The 17633-nt window shown below is 38.7% G+C and overlaps 2 protein-coding genes across 4 annotated transcripts in view; one reads left to right on the top strand and one right to left on the bottom strand.

The window, feature by feature from the left end:
* The window catches only part of NAIP (NLR family apoptosis inhibitory protein), a 61890-nt gene that overhangs the window by 791 nt on the left and 43466 nt on the right, over positions 1 to 17633 (bottom strand). The window lies entirely within an intron of this gene.
* LOC124517951 (survival of motor neuron protein) overlaps positions 1 to 17633 on the top strand; it is a 42750-nt gene that overhangs the window by 20030 nt on the left and 5087 nt on the right. For 2 of the 3 annotated variants that reach the window (XM_047087734.1, XM_047087725.1), the window contains exons 6-8: positions 1879 to 1971; positions 3119 to 3229; positions 14357 to 14407. In XM_047087734.1, the coding sequence (XP_046943690.1) occupies positions 1879 to 1971; positions 3119 to 3229; positions 14357 to 14404 (252 nt within the window). In that variant the 3' untranslated portion in view covers positions 14405 to 14407. Of the gene's footprint in view, positions 1 to 1878; positions 1972 to 3118; positions 3419 to 14356; positions 14408 to 17633 lie in introns of those variants that run through there. The other variant, XM_047087718.1, reaches the window with a different exon arrangement.

The following is a 17633-nucleotide window of genomic DNA, read 5'->3' as shown; positions in this document are numbered from 1 at the left end:
CAGCTTTGGATTCTGTGTCTCCCTCTTTCTCTGCCCCTCCCCTGCTTGCTCTCTGTCTCTCTGTCAAAAACAAACATTAAAAAAATTTAAAAAAAATTTTTTTTTATTTTAAGTTCTATCATGGAACCCAAGTTGGTGTGTCCCTGTCCAGTTGTTTTGTATAAAGGAGTGATTTCTTCACTGGGGGTTAAAAAAAAAATTTTTTTTTTAGAGAAGATAAATGATTTCTTTTTTTATAATTTGTTTTAATTAAGTTTATTTTTGAGAGATACAGGGCATGAGCGGGGGAGGGGCAGAGAGAGGGAGACACAGAATCCAAAGCAGGCTCCAGGCTCTGAGGTGTCAGCGCAGAGCCAGATGAGGGGCTCAAACTCATGAAACGTGAGATAATGACCTGAGTGGAATTCCGACGCTTGACTGATTGACCCACACAGGCGCACCAAGGAAGTTAAAATTTTTTAATGTTTGTTTGTTTGTTTATTTTTGAGAGAGAGCGGGCACGCACATAAGTGGGGAAGGGGCAGAGAGAGGGGGACAGAGGATCCATCCTACAGCAAGGAGCCTGATGTGGAGATCAAACTCACAAACTGAGCCTAAGTTGGACGCTCCACCAACTTAGCCATCTAGGCACCCCTTCACTGTAGGTTATAGTATTCAGGCGATAATAATAATAAAATTAAAAATCAGTGTTGACTTATTAAAGCTTTGAAGATTTTCTCTGAGTGCTTTTTTTTTAACCTTTTATTTATTATTTTGAGAGAGAGAAAGTGTGTGCAGGGGAGAGGCAGGGAGAGAGACAGAGAGGAAGAATCCAAAGCAGGCTTTGTGTGGTCAGTGTGGAACCTGAGGCGGGCTTGAACTCAAAATGGTGGGGTTATGTCCTCAGCTGAAATCAAGAGTCTGTTGCTTAACTAACCGAGCCATCCAGGTGACCCTTTACCATTTTTAAAAATGTTTATTTATTTATTTTGAGAGAGAAAGCATGCGTGAGTCGGTTATGGGCAAAGACTGGGAGAGAATGCCAAGCAGGATCCTCACTGTCAGTACAGAGCCCGATGCAGGACTTGATTTCATGAACTGTGAGATCATGACTTGAGTAGAAACCAAGAGTCAGACACTTCACCGACTAAGCCACGCAAGCACCCCTGTGAATGCTTTCTTAAAGAGGTTTGCATTATATTACAATTTCTAGAATGATCAGACCTCTTAATTTATCTACATATCGTACTTCATTGGTCTGAGGGAGCTGACTTTTCTTGTTAAATGAGAGGTTTACTAATTTTTACAGTATATGCTTATGTTAGTATATGTAACTCGGGACATCCATAAAAAGATTATACAATTAACGACATTGTGGCAGATACAATCTTTTTTATGATTGAAATATCTTGCTAAATACACAGTCTCTGATTTCTGAGGTAATTGGCAATCTTTTTTACTTTGGTTTTACTTTCTGAATGTTTAGATATGAAAGGAAATGAGGAAAATCTAGATTTATGAGTCTTGTTTAAATTCACCATTTGGTATATGAAATTCTATTTCATCTTTCTTTTTGAGAGAGAGAGAGAGAGAGAACCAGGGGAAGGGTGGAAAAAGAGGGAGAGAGAAAATCCCAAGCAGGCCCCACACTCAGCACAGAGCCCGACACAGGGCTGAATCTTACAAACCATGAGATCATGACCTGAGCAAAAATCAAGAGTAGGAAGCTTATGTTTATCCCTTATCCAACTGAACCACCCAGGTGCCCCTGTTTCATCTCTTTTGATATGTATAATGTATCATTCTGGGTGGTTATTTAGGTTCTTAAGACATTGAATCCTTTTCCTCTTTTCATATTTAAATTGATAAATTAATCTTCCTTTGAAATGTTCTTTACAGCCTGGTCTAAAGTTCAATGGCCCACCACCACCTCCACCACCACCACCACACTTCTTATCATGCTGGTTGCCTCCGTTTCCTTCTGGACCACCAGTAAGTGTAAAAGAATTCAGATTAAAATTTGCTTTCATACATAGTTAGGGATTTAGCAGGACATGGAAGTGTCATTTTATACCATCCCTACAGCCAGATTCTAATGTGTAAACCTCAGGGTTTTGGGGGCACCTGTGTGACTCAGTCAGGTAAGCATCCGACCTCTGGTTTCTCAAAATAAATAAATAAAAACTCTAATAAATAAATAAATCAACCAACCAACCAACTTGGATTACTTTTTTAAATGCTTCTTCTGCTATCCAGACTTAGTCCTCTTATTACCCCAATATCTGAGCCCTATGTTGCATGCTTCCTTCCTCTTAGAAGTTATATCTCATTCTATAGGGAGGAAGCTCTTATTTTAAAGGACTTAATTATACTGTATACAAGGATTAATGTGCTTCCAGATGTGCTTGGAATTTAGTGTCACATGGTCTGTCCCAATTTCTAACGGTAGACTGACTTTGAGATATCAACAGTAGGCTAGATCCAAGATACTTTGTGGCAAATTCCATGTGTTCAGTGGGAGCCGCTCAGTTTTTCTACTCAAGACCTTTACTTGAAATGCTATTTGGGTGTTTTGTTTTGTGTTGTATTTTAATTTTTTTTTTTTTTAACATTTACTTATTTTTGAGAGAGAGACAGAGCACGAGCAGGGGAGGGGCAGAGAGAGAGAGGCAGACATAGAATCCGAAGCAGGCTCCAGACTCTGACCTGTCAGCACAGAGCCTGATGTGGGGCTCGAACCCATGAACCATGAGATCATGACCTGAGCCGAAGTCATATACTAAACTGACTGAGCCACCCAGGTGCCCCTGGATGTTTTTTAAGGAAAACCATTAAAGTATATATACTTGGTCTTTTAGCCATAGCTTCATAATGGAACAGAATAATAGTTGGAAAATCAAAACAAAATGTCTAAACATTTTATGTGATCTTTTATCTTTTGATTTTTATTTATCTTAATTTTGTTGGCCTGTTGTTACCGGTTGGCTTTCTCAAAATGTCTTTAAAAAAAATTTTTTTTAAATAGGTAATGGCATGAAATGTAGGGAAAGATAGAGCTAACATCCAGCATTCTCTATGTAAAATGGATGTCCAGACTTCAGTTTTTGTTTATTGACTTTATATCTTTCTCCATTTCCAGATAATTCCCCCACCACCTCCCATATGTCCAGATTCTCTTGATGATGCTGATGCTTTGGGAAGTATGCTAATCTCTTGGTACATGAGTGGCTATCATACTGGTTACTATATGGTAAGTGATCATTCAGCATCTTTCCTGACAATCACTTTGTGGTTATGTGACCTTGTTTTGTTTGTGACTAAAAAGTGGTTTGTTATGTTTGGCAGATCATAAAGGTTGAAACTACCTCATAAAGTTTAAAAACATACAACTATTGGAGTGCTTGGGTGGCTTAGTCCATTGGGCATCTGACTCGATTTTGGTTCGGGTCATGATCTCTGGTTCATGAGTTCATTACTTGCATCGGGCTCCACGCTTAAGGTGCAGAGCCTCCTTGGGATTCTCTGTCTCCCTCTCTCTGCCCCTCCCCTGGTCACGTTCTGTCTCTATTTCAAAATAAATAAATACATTCAAAAATACATATATATATAACTTTTGTTTAAGGCTTACATTCTCTTGAATTGTCCCTGCTAAGTGTAATTATAATTCATTTAAAATTTTTTCATGTTGAGGCGCCTGGTTGGCTCAGTCAGTTGGATGTCCAACTCTGGATGTCAGTTCAGGTCATGATGATCTCAAGGTTGTGGGGTTGAGCCCCGTGGTGGGCTGTATGCTGAGCATGGAGCCAACATGGGATTCTTTCTCTCTCCCTGCCCTTCTCCCCTGCTCACTCACTCTGTCTCTCTCTTGCTCTTAAAAAAATAAAAATAAAATTTTGTTCCTGTTCTTAGGTTATGTTGATTATACATTTTCTAATTTAATGACACTCTTTTAAATTATTTTCCAGTCTCATTTGTCTTTGTGTTTTAATATAAAACAAAATGCATTGCAAGAAATAGAAAATGAGGGGCTCCAGGGTGACTCAGTCGGTTAAGCAGCTGACTTTGGCTCAGGTCATGATCTCACAGTTTGTGAGTTCAAGCCCGGTGTCGGGCTTTGTGCTGACAGCTCGGAGGCTGGAGCCTGCTTCGGATTCTGTGTCTTCCTCTCCTCCTCGTGCTCTGTCTCTCAAAAATAAATAAACGTTAAAAAAAAAAATAGAAAAAGAAAGAATAATAGTTTGAGAAAAGAAATAAAGACAAAAGGTGTTAGGTTCTTTTGTGCATAGAGGAAGGCCTGAGGTGATACATGCCAAACTGGACCTTACGAACTGAGGCTCCATATGTACCATTTTACACATCAGTCTGTTTCACACTTGTAGTATTGTGACTTTTCAGGAAATTTTTAAATTTTTGAAAGGAAGCTACTATGCCATGCTGACATTATGATGTGATATTATAACTACTTGAAATCTTGGTTAATATATGGAAGATATAAATAAACAACTGACTCGAAGGTATGATTTTTTTAAATGTATCATCTGTACATGCCCCCATTAATGTTATTTAAAAGCTTTTCTTGGGGGACCTGGGTGGCTTAGTCACTTACACATCTGATTCTTGATTTCTCATCAGGTCACACTATCTCACAGTTCATGGGTTCGAGCCCCATATCTGGCTCCACGCTAGTAGTGTGGATCCTGCTTGGGATATTCTCTTTGTGTCTGTCTGTCTGTCTGTCTGTCTCTCTCTCTCCCCCCGCCACACACACACACTCCTCCCTCCCTCCGTTCCCCCCCTCCACTCTCTCTTAAAATAAACTTTAAAAAAAAATTTTTTTTAGCGTTTATTTATTATTGAGAGAAACAGAGAGAGAAAGCGTGAGCAGGGGAGGGGCAGAGAGAGAAGGAGACATAGAATCCAAAGCAGGCTCCTAGCTCTGAGCTGTCAGCACAGAGCCCGATGCGGGGCTCGAACTCACAACCAGTGAGATCGTGACCTGAGCTGAAGTTGGACACTTAACCGACTGAGCCACCCAGGAGCCCTAAAATAAATAAACTTTTTAAAAAATTAAATAAAAATAATAAAAGGTATTCTTGAGTCATTGTATAAACTTGGTATATTTGTATAGTATGATGAAGTTCCCCTTTTAATGACTAGAAAGATGATGGAAAGTAACAAGTTAACCATTTATAATTTGAGACCAATTACCTAACATACTAAGCTTCTCTTTTCTGCACTTCGTGTTTCTCTGCGTGTATTTTTCATTATGAAATATTTGGAAAAATATTACATATAGTGTATAAGTAAACTGTTGATGTGATTTATATTTATTTTTCAGTTTTTTGGAAAGAAAGAGAGTTCTTTTACCCAGATAGGCCATATTTTGACTTATTTTCAAGTTCATATTATACAGAGGTTCATGGTTTATTTGGTGTTTATAGTGTTTGCATTGAAATATGTATGCAGAGGTCACCTGTTGGGCTCAGTCAGTTAAACCTCGGACTCTTGATTTCAGCTCAGGTCATGATCTCAGTTTGTGAGGTTGAGCCCTGCGTTGGTCTCTGTGCTGACATTGCAGAGCCTGTTTGGGTTTCTCTCTCTCTTCCTCTCTCTCTGCCCCTCCCCTGCTCTTGCTCATGCTGTCTGTCTCAAATCAATAAACTTAAAAAAAAAAAAAAAGCGGGGGTGGGGGCGCCTGTTGGCTCAGTCTTTTAAGCATCTGACTTTGGCTCAGGTTGTGATCTCACAGTTCATGATTTCTAGTCCCATCTTTATCAGATGAGCCCCGGTTCTCTCTCTCTCTCTCTCTCTCTCCCCCTCCCTCCCTCCCTCCCTTCCCTTCTCCCCTTCTTGTTCCTTCCTGGGATTCTCTCTCTGCCCTTCGCTCACTTGCACCGCCTCTCTCTCTCTCTCTCTCTCTCTCTCCCTCCCTCCCTCCCTCCCTCCCTCCCTCCCTCCCCCCCCTCTAATAAAAAAGAAAAAAAACAGATGTATGCAGAAAAGTGCATATATTAGAAGTGAACAGCTTGATTTAAAAAAAATATATAAGCTACTGCCTCCTTATGTCTTCTTCTAATCACTCACTACTAATCCCTTTGCCAAGGGTGACCATTTTCCTAACGTTTAGTGTCATAGAGTACTTTTGTCCTTTTTTGAACTTCTATGGTTTGGAATTATACATACACTCCTTTGTGGCTGGCATATTTTGTTCAGCAGTTTATGAGAGTAATATACATTGTTGTGTATAGTCGTAGCTCTGTTGTGTTCTTCTGCATGAATATTCTATAATCTGTTTATTTCTTTTAACCATTAATGGATATGTAGCTTGTTTCCAGTTTGGAAAACAGCATTGCCTGTGACTTTTTTTTTTTTAACTAATTAAGTTTTATTGAGATATAGTTTACATGGCATTCAATTCACCTTTTAAAGTATACAAGTCACTGGTTTGGGTTTTTAGTATATTCACAATTACACAGCCATAACTACAGTCATTTATGGAATATCTTCATTATCTAAGAAAACAAACATGTACCCCATTTTCCTCAAAATTTCCAGGCCTAGGCAATGACTAACTTACTCTGTGGATTTGCCTTTTCTGGACACTTCAAATAAATAGAGTTATACTAAATGTCATCCTTTGTGTCTTTCTTTCTTCACTTAGCATAATCTCTCTCGCGCTCTCTCCCTCTCTCTCTCTCCTCTCTCTCTCCTTCTCTCTCCCTTCACTTTATTGCTGAATAATAATCCATTGAGTGTACCTCATTTTTTCCATTTGGGTTATTTCTCCTTTGGGGCTTTAATGAATAATGCTGCGATGAACATGTGTATACAAGTTTCTGTGTCAATGTACATTTTCATTTCTTTTGGGTATATACTTAGAAGTGGAATTGCTAGGTCATGTAGTGTGTGAAAGTTTACCTTTGGCAGATAAGCAAACCAAAATACAAGTGCTTTTTGTTGTTTGTTTGTAACTTAAAAAAAAAAAAATCTCTTTCAGACTTAAAGTTGTGAAAATAGTACAAGAATTTCTATGTATCCTTCACCCAATTGTCCCCAAGTGTCACCTTTGTACCACTTTAAGTTTCTTTTATTTTTTAATTTTTTTTATGTTTGTTTATTTTTTGAAGGAGAAAGAGAGCATGAACTGGGGAGGGGCTGAGGGAGAGGGAGACACAGAATCTGAAACAGGTTCCAGGCTCTGAGCTGTCAGCTTGGTCCAGAGACTCAAATCCACGGACCATGAGATCATGACCTGAGCTGAAGTCGGACTCTCAACCGACTGAGTCACCCAGGTGCCCCTGTACCACTTTAGGTTTATTATTCTTACTTATTTCATACTTGTCTTTTTTTTCTTTGTTTATGTTTATATGTATTTTTCCCTGAAATAATTGATAATCAGTTGCAAACATTATACCCCTTTACATTTAAATGCAGTATGTTTCCTAAACTAAGAATGTTATACAACCGTAGCATAGTAATCAAATCAGGAATTAAAATTTATATAATTCTGTCATCTCATCTTTTGGCCTTATTTGAATCTTGCCTGTTGTCTCACCAATGTCCCTTACAAGAGAATTAAAAGTAGCTTTCTTTAAAATTTGCTTTTAATTTTTTTAATGTTTATTTATTTTTGAGAGACAGAGAGACAGAGTGTGAGCAGGAAAGGGGCAGGAAGAGAGGGAGACACAGAATCCGAAGCAGGCTCCAGGCTCTGAGCTGTCAGCACAGAGCCCAACGTGGGGCTCAAACTCACAAACTGCAAGGCCTGAGCTGAAGTTGAACACTCAATCCACTGAGCCACCCAGGTGCCCCTAGTAAAAAAAAAAAATTTTACTGTTTATTTATTTTTGAAGGAGAGAGAGAGCGTGAGCAGGGAAGGGGCAGAGAGCGAGGGAGACACAGAATCTGAAGCAGGCTCCAAGCTCTGCTCTGTCAACACAGAGCCCAGTGCTGGGCATTGAACTCAAGAGCCATGAGATCCTGACATGAACCTAAGTCGGCCGCTTAACTGACTGAGCCACCCAGGTGCCCCCAAGATTGCTTTCTTTGATCCAGGATTAAATCCAGAGCCATCTGTTGCATTTTATTGTCCTGTCTCTGGAGTTTTACATGGTTTGTTTTTTATATTGTTCTCATCATGCCATTTACATTGTTTTATATCCTTTAAGAATATATGCATTTCTTGATTACAGATGATACATGAATACATTACATTTTAAAAATTGAGCAAATTAGGGGCACCTGGGCGGCTCAGTCGGTTAAGTATCCGACTTCAGCTCAGGTCATGATCTCACAGTCCATGAGTTCGAGCCCCGCATCGGGCTCTGTGCTGACAGCTCAGAGCCTGGAGCCTGCTTCAGATTCTGTGTCTCCCTCTCTCTCTGACCCTCCCCCGTTCATGCTCTGTCTCTCTCTCTCAAAAATAAATAAAACATTAAAAAAAATTTTTTTAAATAAATAAAAATAAGAACTGAGCAAATTAAAGATAAGACAAAAATCCCTTTGATGACCTAAGCCACGCCTATTTCTTAGCTTTTCCATAAGTCACCACTGACAGTAGTCTATTTTTTTTTTTTTAATTTTTTTCAACTTTTTTTTTTTTTTTTTTTTTTTTTTTTTTTTTTTTGGGACAGAGAGAGACAGAGCATGAACGGGGGAGGGGCAGAGAGAGAGGGAGACACAGAATCGGAAACAGGCTCCAGGCTCTGAGCCATCAGCCCAGAGCCCGACGCGGGGCTCAAACCCACGGACCGTGAGATCGTGACCTGGCTGAAGTCGGACGCTTAACCGACTGCGCCACCCAGGCGCCCCGACAGTAGTCTATTATATAGACAGTAGTCTATCATATCTATTTGTCTGCCTTCCAGTATGTGTGAGTGCTGCTAAGAAATGTATTATTTTTATGTTCATCTTTCTTGATCTACAGACATACTGTAAGAATTTAGCCAGCAGTTTGCTTGTCTTACTCATCAGTCTATGTTGGTGACCGTTTTAGTTCTGTTTAGCTAAACTTAGTGACCATTTACTTCAACTATGTTCTCTAGAACTTGTCTATCACATCATTTTTCACCTTGCCTTCACAGCCAGACTTATTTTTTTAATAATGTATTTATTTTTTAATTTACATCCGAATTATTTAAGAGTCTCTTATGTTTTGTCCCCCTCCCTGTTTTTAAATTATTTTTGCTTCCCTTCCCTTGTGTTCATCTGTTGTGTCTCTTAAAGTTCTCATATGAGTGAACTCATATGATATTTGTCTTTCTCTGACTAATTTCACTTAGCATAACACCCTCTAGTTCCATCCACGTAGTTGCAAAGTGCAGCCAGACTTCTTCAGAGTTATCTCTAGTTCTCTCCCTTACCTCACGGCACCTCTTCAGTCCTATCACGTGCGCTTCTGTCTTCCCCACTCTGCTGAGATTTTACTGAAGATTGCTACATCAGTGGTCTTTTCTCTACTTTGACCTTAGTTAGTTCTCCGCAACATTTTTACATATTTGTGTACATTTTACACATTTGTGTATAAATTGTGTTCCAAAGTGTAACTCTGGAAACATTTTTTCTCTTGCCTTCAGTGACACCATATCATCTACTAGTTTTGAGCCTTTCTCCTTGGCTGTCCCTTCTATACTCCTTTAACAACTTTTCCTCCTCTTCTGAATATCCAAGTAGAATCCTTATGCATGGTCCACAGTCCCTGTTTCTTAATTATAAATGTTCACTAGGTGACCTCGCCTCTACTCCTTGACTTAAAATGGTATGTTTGTGGTGGTACTTCTCGGGTATAAGCTCTGACTTTCAGACTTACTTATGCAGTTACCTCTTTTCCCTCACCATGTGGATGTCTGTTAGGTACATCTCAAACTAACTGCAGCCAAAACAGAACTTCACGTGTCATTTCTTACACCTCTGTTCCCACAGCCTTTTATGTTTCTCAGTAAGCAATAACATTGGTGCACCAGCACCAATTTCTCAAGCCACGGGCCTGGCATTAGCCATATTTTCTCACTCTGTTTCACGTTTCCACATCCAATTTGTAGGAAAGTATTGTTGCCTCTTTCCCAACAGATCCTGAATCAGTGCACTTTGCTTTTTTCTCCACTGCTACTACATCTTTCAAGATATTATCATCTTTTTAATTGAGATATAATTTATCGTTTAAAAGTATACATTTCAGTGGTTTTTAAATTATATTCACAAAGTTCTACAACCACCATCACTATTTCATTCCAGAACATTTTTATCACTCATTAAGAAAACCTGTACCCGTTAGCAATCACTCTCCAGTACCCACCTGGTAGTATACCCACCCAGCCCTGGGCAAGCACTAATCTGCTTTTCATTAGTACAGATTTGCCTATTCTGAACTTTTCATATAAGTGGAATTGTTAAATACGTGGCTTTTTGTGCCTGATTTATTTCATTTACCCTCAGTTTTTCAAGGTTTCTCCAGGCTATAGTATGTGTGAGTACTTCATTTCTTTTTACTGCTCAGTAATTATTCTCTTGTATGGACAATACCGTATTTTGTTTATCCATCAGTGGATGGACACTGAGTTGTTTCCTCTTTTTGACTACAATGAGTAATTCCATTTTCTTCTTTTTTTTTTTTTATAGTGAGTAGTTCTTTTACAGACATTTGTGTGTAAAATTTTGTATGGACATAAGTTTCAGTTTTCTTGGATATATATCTAGGAGTAGAATTGCTGGCTGAGAAGTTTGGAGGAAGTGCTGAACTTTTTTCTAAGATGACTGTACCTATTTACCTTTTACCAGCAGTGTGTGAGGGTCCCTTTTTCTCTACATTCTTCTCAACACTTACTATTATCTCCCTGGGTGTGAAGTGATACCTTATTGTGGGTTGTTGTTGTTTTTAGTTAACATACAGTGCGGTATTGGTTTCGGGAATGGACTTACTGTGGTTTTGATTTGCATTTCCCTAATGTCTAAATGATGTTGAGCATCTTTTCATATGTTTGCTGGCCATTTGTTATATCTTCTTTGGAGAAATAACCACATTTTTTGCCTGTTTTTGTTTTTAGTCGGGCTGTTTATCTCTTTGTTGATGGGTTGTAATAGCTCTTCATGTAATAGCTATTTATTTAATGTCTGAATAATATGGCATTATTTATCTCTTATCTTTTTTTCTGCAGCAGATCCCAACTATTCTTTTGCTTTTAGAATCTTGCATCCCCCGCCTGCCCACCAAATCCGTTCTCCACATAGCAGCTAGAAGTGATACTTTTTTTTTTAATTTTTTTTAACGTTTATTTATTTATTTATTTATTTATTTATTTTAATTTTTTTTTTTTCAACGTTTATTTATTTTTGGGACAGAGAGAGACAGAGCATGAACGGGGGAGGGACAGAGAGAGAGGGAGACACAGAATCGGAAACAGGCTCCAGGCTCCGAGCCATCAGCCCAGAGCCTGACGCGGGGCTCGAACTCACGGACCGTGAGATCGTGACCTGGCTGAAGTCGGATGCTTAACCGACTGCGCCACCCAGGCGCCCCACGTTTATTTATTTTTGAGACAGAGAGAGACAGAGCATGAACAAGGGAGGGGCAGAGAGAGAGGGAGACACAGAATCTGAAACAGGCTCCAGGCTCTGAGCTGTCAGCACAGAGCCCGACACGGGGCTTGAACTCACGGACCGCGAGATCATGACCTGAGCCGAAGTCAGACGCTTAACCGACCGAGCCACCCAGGTGCCCCTAGAAGTGATACTTTAAAATGTAACATAGATCAGATCTACCCCCCAAGACCCTTTGATACCTTCCAGTTCCACTTATGTTAAAATCAAAACTTTATCCTGGTTTGCAGAATATTACATGATGTGTATATTGCCCACTTCTGTATGTACATTTTATTCTATGCGTGTCCATTCTTACAAAGCTGGCCTCTCTTCAAATGTATACCAGGTTTATACCTTCTTCACGGCCTTTGTACTCCCTGCTCTTTGGGCTGGAAACTCATAACCCAGATTTCACTTGTCTAGCTTCTTGTCTTTCAGAACTCACCTGAAATTTCTCCCAGTTTAATCCAGAACTGATAGGCCCATATGCTCTATCATATCACCCCACTTAGATTCTCTGTGTGGCATTTATGAAACCTGATTTTCCTTACCTGTTTGTTTCTCCAGTAGAACGTAAGCTCCATAAGAGCAAGGACCTTGTCTATCTTGGTAACTCTTGGCATTCTAGCATCTGGGATAGTGCCTAGTTCCTGTTCAGTGTGGTTCAGAATAAGTTCATAGTTTGCTGAATGTTGAACATTAACACGTTTTTCCTCTGATTCATAGATAACCATTTTTAGATATAAAGCTTCTTGTAGATTATTTCCTTTTGATATTTGGAAGTACTGTTACTGAGTCAAAAGTGTAAACATTTTAATAGCTTTTGATACTGCTGACTGGCTTTCCACAATTTTTATTTCCATGTGTATTGCCTCTTGAAAACATCTATTTTGGGGATACCTGAGTGGTTTAGTCGGTTAAGCATCTGATTTCGGCTCAGGTCATGATCTCACGGTTTGTGAATTTGAGCCCCATGTTGGGCTCTGTGCTGACAGCTCAGAGCCTGGAGCCTCTTCAGATTCTGTGTCGCCTCCTCTCTCCACCCCTCCCCCTCTCATACTCTGTCTCTCAAAAATAAATAAACATTACAAAAAAAAAAAAAATCTCTTTTACCACAGCCTTAAGTAGATATGGACCTGATTTTCTATTTTGATAGTTCTAGCAACCATTAAAGAATAGGAACGTACTGACATTTTAAATATATTTAATTTGAAGGATGACATGGACGAAAGTTAGACTTGGTTCATTTGTATTTATAAGCACTACTATTTACATGTACCTGATTATACTGTGTTACTAAAACCTAGCAGATTTGCACTGGACTTTTAACTATGGTCCTGACCATTAAGTTGCAGATGTTTCTGTTTCTTTTATGAGTTCAAGTCGCAGTTTTGGGGAAAGCAGTCTTGTCCCCAGAATTATGTGCCTGAAATTCAGGGCCAACTATGACTGACTTGTTCCTGAGAAAGGATCTTAAGATTACAGAGTATTATTTCTATATCTGTATACAATACAATGTAAACATACATTTACATTCAAAAATGCAAAGAAATTGTAGTTTCCTGGATGTTGCATTTTTTATCTCTTTGAAATTGTTACCATTAAAAAGAAGCCACTACTCATTGTCAGATTTCCTAACCGCTTAAGTATGTTTGAGCCACCATTAGCTTCAGCTAGTGTTTCTTAACCACTGCTTCACAGAAACACGAGCTGGACAACTTTTCTGTTGGCAACCCATTCCCATAAGAGCAGCTAGATAGAATTTGGGTCCAGCTCTTAACCTCTAGAAATCCAAGCAAATGCAAATGACGTGAAAGTAGTGTTCTCGGAATAACATAAAATAGGCTATAACTTTGGTTCTTCTTAAGAACAAATAACTTTTAATACATCTTATGGCCTGTAAGACATAGGTTAACAATGAAGTAGAAAGTTAGTATATATAAAAGGGAAGATAGAAGATGTGGAAGCCAGAAGAGGTGAATAGGACATTTGGGTTAGGTCTGACCAGGAAAAACAATAAATATTTGAGTATTGATCTTGTTTTTCTTTTTTTTTTTTAACTTCTAAAATGTTCTTTAGTATGTAGTGGTCCTTAATGGTTTTATTTTAATAAATGAGTGTGACACAGTGTTTATTTTACTTGAAAGAATTAAGGTGTAAGTTAGCTCAGGAACATCACTGGGCATAGTGAGAGAAGAAAATTTTATTTCTTTTTTATATTTTAATTTTTTTAATTTATTCATTTTTGAGAGACAGAGAGACCATGAGTGGGGAAGTGACAGAGAGAGGAGGAGACACAGAATCTGAAGCAGGCTCCAGGCTCCAAGCTGTCAACACAGAGCCCGATGCGGGGCTTGAACTCACGGACCGCGAGCTCATGACCTGAGCTGACGTCGGACTTCTAACCGAATGAGCCACCCAGGCACCCCCAAAGAAGAAAGTTTCTTAACTACAGCCTAATAATTGTTTACTTTAGGAACACTTAAAGATTTTATTTATTTTTGAGAGCACAAACGGGGGGTAGGCAAAGAGAGAACATGACAGAGGATCTCAAGTGGGCTGTATGCTGACTGCAGTGAGCCAGATGTGGGGCTCGAACCCAAGTCGGACACTCAACCTACTGAGCCACTTAGGTGCTCTTCTTTAGGATCACTTTTAAAGCACATTTGAAGGCCATAAACTTATTTTCTGATATTTTGTTAAATAGAATTAGTAAAACATCTTGTATGAAACAAAGTGTTTATTCATATGTGTATAAAATGTGTATGCTATTCTTTAAAATTCCTTTGTTTTCTTACAGGGTTTCAAACAAAACCAAAAAGAAGGAAGGTGCTCGCATTTCAATTAAGAAGTAAGTCTGTCATTATAAAAGTGAATCTTGGGGCGCCTGGGTGGCGCAGTCGGTTAAGCGTCCGACTTCAGCCAGGTCACGATCTCGCGGTCCGTGAGTTCGAGCCCCGCGTCGGGCTCTGGGCTGATGGCTCAGAGCCTGGAGCCTGTTTCTGATTCTGTGTCTCCCTCTCTCTCTGCCCCTCCCCCGTTCATGCTCTGTCTCTCTCTGTCCCAAAAATAAATAAACGTTGAAAAAAAAAAAATTAAAAAAAAAAAAAGTGAATCTTACTTTTATATGAATTGCAGTTTGGGGAAAACATATCTTTAAAAATCACATGTTAAAAAAACAAAAGCTAATGTAAAGCTATTAAATATGTTTTTAATTATTTTTAATTCAAGTACAGTTCACATTGTTATTTTACTTTCAGGTGTACAACACAATGATTCAGCAGTTATACGCACTACTCAGTGCTTACCACAACTGTACTCCTAATCCCCGTTCCCCATTTCACCTATCCCACCACCCACCTCTCCTCTGTCAACCACAAGTTTGCTCTGTATATTTAAGAGTCTGTTTTTTGTTTCTTTTTTTAATTTGATCCTTTGTTTTGTTTCTTAAATTGTACATATGAGTGAAATCATATGGTATTTGTCTTTCTCTGACTTAGTTTAGTTACTTTTGTTATACTGTCTAGATGCATCCATGTTGTCTCAAATGGCAAAGTTTTGTTCCTTATGGCTGAGTAATATTCCAGTGTGTGTGTGTGTGTGTGTGTGTGTGTGTGTACGTGTGTGTACACATCACATCTTTATCCATTCATCTGTCAATGGACACTTGGGTTGTTTCTATATCCTGACTTTTATAAATAATGCTGCAGTAAGTACAGGGATGCATATATCTTTTTAAATCGGTGTTTTCATTTTCTTTGGGTAAACATCTAGTGGAATTACTGGACCATATGGTAATTCCATTGTGAATTTTTTGAGTAATGTTCCTACTGTTGTCCACAGTGGCTGCACAGTTTGCATTACCATCTATAGTGCTTGAGGGTTCCTCTTTCTCCATATCCTCACTAATAGTTATGATTTCTTGTGTTTTTGATTTTAGCCATTCTGACTGGTGTGAGGGGTATCTCATTCTGGTTTAGAGATGCATTTACCTGATGATGAGTGATGTTAAGCGTGTTTTCATGTGTCTGTTGACTGTATGTCTTCTTTGGAAAAATATCTATTCATGTCTTTTCATTTTTCAGCTGGATTATTTAATTTTTTGGTGTTGAGTTGTACACATTCTTTATGTATTTTGGATATTAAGCCCTTATCAGATACATCATTTGCAAATATCTTCTTCCATTTGATAGGTTGCATTTTTGCTGGTTTCTTTCACTGTGCAGAACCTTTTTATTTTGGTGTAATCCCAATAGTTTATTTTTGTTTTTATTTCCTTTATCAGAGGCTGCATATCTGGAAAAACATTTCTATAGCTAATGTCAAAATGATTACTGCCTATGTTTTCTTCTAGGAATTTTATGGTTGCAGGTCTGACATTTAGGTGTTTAATCGATTTTAAGTTTATTTTTGTTTATAGCGTAGGAAAGTGGTCCAGTCTCATTCATAGCTGTCCCGTCTTCCCAGCCCCATTTGTTGGAGACATTGGGTTTTCCCCATTGTATATTCTTGCCTCCTTTGTTGAAGATTAATTACCATATAAGCATGACTTTATTTCTGAGCTCTCAGTTCTGTTCCACTTATTTATGTGTCTGATTTCGTGCTAGTTGCATACTGTTTGGATCAGTACAGCTTTGTCGTGTATCTTGAAATCTGAGATTGTGATACCTCCAGTTTGATTCATCTTTTTCAAGATTGTTTTGACTTCTTTGTCTTCTGTGGTTCTATCCACCTTTTAGGATTATTTGTTCTAGTACTATGGAAAATGTTGTGTATTTTTATAGGGATTGCATTAAATTTGTAGATTACTTTGGGTAGTATGGACATTTTAATTATATTAACTCTTCCATTCCATGAGCATGGAATATCTTTCTATTTGTGTTATCTTCAATTTTTTTTATTAGTGTCTTACAGTTTTCAGGTGCACAGGTCTTTAAACTCCTTAGCTAATTTTATTCCTAGATATTTTATTGGTTTCGGTGCAGTTGTAAACAGGATTGTTTTCTTAATTTCTCTCTCTACTAGCTCATAATTAGTGTATAGAAATGTAACAGATTTTGTATCCTGTGACTTTACTGAGTTCATTTATCAGTTCTAGTTGTTTTTTAGTGCAGTCTTTAGGGTTTTCTACATATAGTAATATTAAATGCATTTGATGTCAAAACAATTTGATAAAAGATTGAGCTACATGCTCTCTAGAATCGTCATGATGTCAAAGTATCATCTCAGCAAATACTTGGTTAGTGGTGTGGAAAGAAAACCATCTTTACAGTAAAGAGATTCTTAGAATCACTGGTGATACTGCACTACTGTGATGGGACAGTCAGACTTGATTTTGATATGATGCAGTGTGAAATACACAAAATAGCCTGTGAAGTGTTTCGGTGAAAAGAGTGTAACTGGAATTTAATCAAGCCTATAAGATCTGCTTCCCATTTACTGGAAATAGTGGGCTAGAGCAGCAAGTTAAATGACCTCACAAAAGAAATGATCAGATAGATCCAGAATGTGAAATGCTGTAGTAGATAACTGGCCTCCTTTCTTCAAAAAGTCAGTAAAAAAAGGGTGCCTGGGTGGCTCAGTCAGTAAAGTGTCCAGCTTCGGCTCAGGTCATGATTTTATGGCTCGCAAGTTCAAGTTCCCGCAACAGGCTCTGTGCTGACGGCTCAGAGCCTGGCGCCTGCTTTGGATTCTGTGTCTCCCTCTCTGCCCCTCTCCCTCCCTCCCTCTCTCTCTCTCTCTCTCTCTCTCTCTCTCTCTCTCTCTGTCTCTCTCTCTCACACACACACACACACACACTCTCTCTCTCTCTTTTTCTCTCTCAAAAGATAAACATTAAAAAAATTTTTTTTAATTAAAAAAAGTGAAAAAAGCACGGAGTAACTGCTCTAGATTAAAAGTGACTTAGAAGACAACAGCCAAATGCAATGTGGTATCCCTGGTTGGAATCTGGTTGAAAGAGCCATCTATAAAAGTCTTGGGAGTGGGGTGCCTGGGTGGTTCTGTTGGTTGAACATCCGACTCTTAATTCCAGCTCAGGTCATGATCCCAGGGGTGTGGCTTGAGCAAATCAGATT

Source organism: Lynx rufus, unplaced genomic scaffold (genome assembly GCF_022079265.1).
Source record: "Lynx rufus isolate CCGP_SWC_20201006 ecotype Redwood Valley unplaced genomic scaffold, mLynRuf1.p SCAF_1, whole genome shotgun sequence".
In the NCBI taxonomy this organism is placed as follows: Eukaryota; Metazoa; Chordata; class Mammalia; order Carnivora; family Felidae; genus Lynx; species Lynx rufus.
The sequence above is the reverse complement of the archived record's forward strand: the minus strand, read 5'-3'. Positions and strand labels throughout refer to the sequence as shown.